We start from the raw sequence: 4,274 nt of genomic DNA on the forward strand, positions 1-4,274 counted from the left end.
AATTAAGGCTAAACCACTTTTTACCCCTGCCCATATATGACACTCGATTGCGAAATTGCCAGCAATAACCAGCCCTTGGGTATTAATAATTGGGCACACTACCAGCAGCATATTGGCTAGGTACTATCCCTTAGTTGGTAGGCTTCCCAACCTCTAATTCTCATGGAAATATATATATATATATATATAGTTGGAATTTCCAAAAACACAAAAAGACGAAGACATGTGAATTAGACTCGGAAGGTGAGAAAATCTTTTATGCTCTTCAACAGAAAGGAACATAAGAAAATAAACAGAAAGAGAATACAAAAAGCTTTAGTCGAGTAAATCGACCTCAAGAAAATGGAGCTTTGCCACTTCAAAGTGAGAATAGTTATTTCTAAGAGAAATTAAGCAAATGATTTATTTAATAGTAATTATAACACCAGAATGTTGCTTGTTTGTGAATTTTGTGGCAGATCCCATCCCATCCCTTCGTTTACCCTTCACAAGGTGATTGATGAATTGTTAGTTGTTGCCTCATACAATTGGCAACAAATCGTGCAGGTGTTAATATAGAAATTTACCATAATGTTGTTGTTATTTAGCCTCAAATCAACCCTGATACTGTAAACCTTATCATCAAAGACATTCCAGCCCTCAGCAAATCGTCTACAATGGTTGTTGGTTGCACCATGACTCACCAAAAGTTACAAACAACAAGACCCCAAAACCATCAGTTACCAGGCTCACCTTAAGTAACCTAGATTTTGAGTTGGTGATTAGCACTGACTGCTGCTAATCTAGATGTATCAATAATTATTCAATACAACAGTAATTATAAAAACATATAAGATATACACGAGTTAAAATTACCTATCTCATTAATATAAATTTGATTTATGAAAAATCCCTTTTGATTAATTTTGAAATTTATAAAGTAAATTTAGAATATAAGCACTTTTAACCAATGCCATTTTTGGACAGCCTTACTACATGCCTTCAGGTTTGCCCATAGAGACACAGCTAAAAATGACTATATTCCTGCCCCAATAAATTTAGATGCACATATCTGAAGCATGTAACACATTAATGAACTAGTCTGATTAAATAATTAACTAAAAAGAAAAGGAAAGCAACTAAAAAGGAAAAGCAAGTTAAAGCTGAAAGAAAAAAATTAATGATAAAAGTTAAACTTATCCTAATTCAACAGCATATTAAAAATAACTTCATTCAATACTTAATTAAAAAAATTAAATATACGAAAGGTAAAGTCGACCTCGGTGGAATTTGAACTCAGAACGAAAAGACAGATGAAATACTGCTAAGCATTTCGCCTGGTGCGCTAACTTTTTTACCAACTCACCGTGTTAGAATGTAAACATTCATTTTAGAAATACATTCTTATCTTAACATTATTGGGGTATTACATCTTACTTCCTCACTTACTTACAATAAATTTCATGACATTTTACCTCGTAAGTTTTTTTTCTACTAATTTTTGTTCAATGTGACTAACGATTCTGAATTCCTTCATGCATTTTTCTATCATTTAAGCCTAAGAAAAGTATACTTTTATTGTAAAATAAAAAAAAATTATGTTAATTGAAGATGAATATTTGCCTTATTGCCCACCTTGGGGTCTGACATATTTTGATGTAACTTTTTTTGTCCTGAATCAAATCTCAAACTATTTATGCCAAAGTGTAGCTGAGGTGTCCTCTGTAAAACTATTAACAGGTTGCAATTTAGTGAGAACTGAATTAGTGGGGAAGCTTGGAGGCTGCTGCGATTGACGAAATGGTGGACTTAAGAGTATATTCAACCACTACCGTGGTTGAATGATATTTCGCAGTTCTCTATAAACCTCCAACCAGTTTACTATTTTCAAAACAACTATGGAATTTCTACAGGTTCTGCTAGTATGAATGCATACATATGTAGCTATGTAAATGTATATATGCATTTGTCAATATAACCAATATGTTTTTACAACCAAAGTATATTTTTAATCTTTTTGTTATCACATTTCTGTTGAAATACACTGCCTTTGTTTCAACTTATTTTGAAAATAACAAAGAATTTATTAAAATAACTGCCATTATTAAGATTGCATTTAAGGTGGTGAGCTGGCAGAATCATAAGCATGCCAGGCAAAATGCTTGGTAGTATTTCATCTGTCTTTATGTCCTGAGTTCAAATTCCACTGAGGTCGGGGTCAATAAAATAAGTACCAGTTGAGTATTGGTGTTGATATAACTGACTCACCACCCCACCACCAAGTTGCTGGCCTTGTGCCTAAATTTGAAGCCATTATTAAGCTTGTGTTTGGAACATAAGAGTTTTAATTTAGATCACTTTATAGCAGGAAGTTTGTATCATAGAACCAGGGTTGGTGTCAGGCAAGTTGGTATCAAAAGGGTTACTTGAAATAAAAATTACGGTTTAAGTCTTTCATCTAAATTACTTATATTCATTATTAGACTGCTTACTATATATCATAATCTTGGAATTAAAGACAATGACTTATTCTAATGATTTTATTTCCAAAATATTTTGCAATATTCTGAAATATATATTAAAATGTTATTGTTTTGGTTGCTATTTCAGATGACATTTTTAACAGATATTAATTGCAAGAAAATCTGCCAGAAGAAATATTCAAAAGGCGATGCAGCTTCAAAAAGCAAACTTGACTTCATCTTGAGGGGTATTAGCCTGGAATATCGACACCATTGGTAAAGTTTAACTTTGTTTTAAATAAAGTTTTTACTTGATTTCTATTTGTCTTAAAATAAAATAAAATAGTATCAGTATATATTTTACTTCATTGATTTCTTTTTGTTATTTCAAGGATTATTGATAATATGCCAATCACCTGGTGCTATGATGTTGAAAACAACAAACACCATTGTAATACTGGCTTCCCTATTGGTTGTTATGTTACAAAAGATGGCTATAGAAAAGGCATATGTCGGACAAGAGTATGTATTATGTGATATTTTCCCTTTTTATTTTAAATTCAAATTATGTATAGTTAGTGACTATTTTGTTGATTGTTAGAAATTCCTCAGTTAGGAATGATTTATATGCATCAATGCAATTTTTAAAGCCGTTTATCTTTTCCTTGTTACAACCATTGGTCTGTGACCATACTGGGGAACTGTCTTGAAGGGTTTTAGTAGAACAAATCAACCCCCAGTACTTATTTTTAAGTCTGATCTCTGGTACTTATTCTATCAATCTCTTTTGCCAAACTGTTAAGTTACAGGAATATAAAGAAAACTGCATTTGTTTTCAGGTAGTGATGGTGGGATAAATACAGACACAGAGACACATACCTATGCATTCGCACATACAACACACACATAATATACATGCACATACACTCACATGACAGGCTTCCACACAATTTCCATCAACCAAATTCACTCATAAGACATTGGTCAGCCCATAGCTATAGTAGAAGACATTTGTCCAAGGTGTCATTCATTCAGTGGGACTGAACCTGAAACCATGTGGATGAAAAGTGAGCTTCTTAACCAAAACAACCAGTTTATCACCTGATGTTAAAATATAGTCAATAATGCTGGCGTCACGTTAAAAGCATCCAGCATACACTGTAATGTGGTTGGCATTAGGAAGGACATCCAGCTGTAGAAACCAAGTCTAATTAGACCGGAACTTGGTGCAGCTGTCCAGCTTGCCAACTCTGGTCAAACTGTCTAACCCATGCCAGCATGGAAAATGGGCGCTAAATGATAACGATGATAAATTACATGAAATAAATGTGTACCGTAAAAACCCATGTAATTTATGCACTCTGTTTTGCAAAAATGAAAATAAACTTTATGGGGTGCGTAGATTACATGAGTAGATCATTTCCAGAATTATTTTAGAAATTTTTTGTTGTTGAAAAATGACGTACAAAATGTAAACATTTGTACCCGAAGTTGACTCATTTAATGGGCTTAAATATAATGAAGTTGACTTTTATTTATGCTGGATGGTATAATGCTTACAGTTTCTGCATAACTTTACTAAAACCATTAAATGGTTAGCTACTTTTTGAGGTCTGATGTACATGCTGGTAACCACAGTCTGGGCCATATTTTACATATTTAACTTGGTTGAGTATCATCCAGGCTGATGTTTATTGGTAATTAAACTTAGTTTGCTACATCTGTGCGTATTTATCAGCTTTGTTGATAATTCTTAACAACTTTTCCTGTGTATGCATATCTGTGAGTGTATGAGAGAGAGAAAGAGAAGCCCACATGTATATATATACATAT

The 4,274-nt window shown here is 33.0% G+C and overlaps 1 protein-coding gene across 1 annotated transcript in view; it reads left to right on the forward strand.

Annotated features, from left to right (window-relative positions):
• Nucleotides 1-4,274, forward strand: part of LOC106873103 (transmembrane 9 superfamily member 2) — a 66,432-nt gene that overhangs the window by 33,316 nt on the left and 28,842 nt on the right. Inside the window, exons 4-5 of the mRNA XM_014920331.2 lie at nucleotides 2,590-2,717; nucleotides 2,834-2,963. Of these exons, the coding sequence (XP_014775817.1) occupies nucleotides 2,590-2,717; nucleotides 2,834-2,963 (258 nt within the window). The remainder of the gene's footprint in view (nucleotides 1-2,589; nucleotides 2,718-2,833; nucleotides 2,964-4,274) is intronic.

This window comes from Octopus bimaculoides, chromosome 19, assembly GCF_001194135.2.
Source record: "Octopus bimaculoides isolate UCB-OBI-ISO-001 chromosome 19, ASM119413v2, whole genome shotgun sequence".
NCBI classification, from domain to species: Eukaryota; Metazoa; Mollusca; class Cephalopoda; order Octopoda; family Octopodidae; genus Octopus; species Octopus bimaculoides.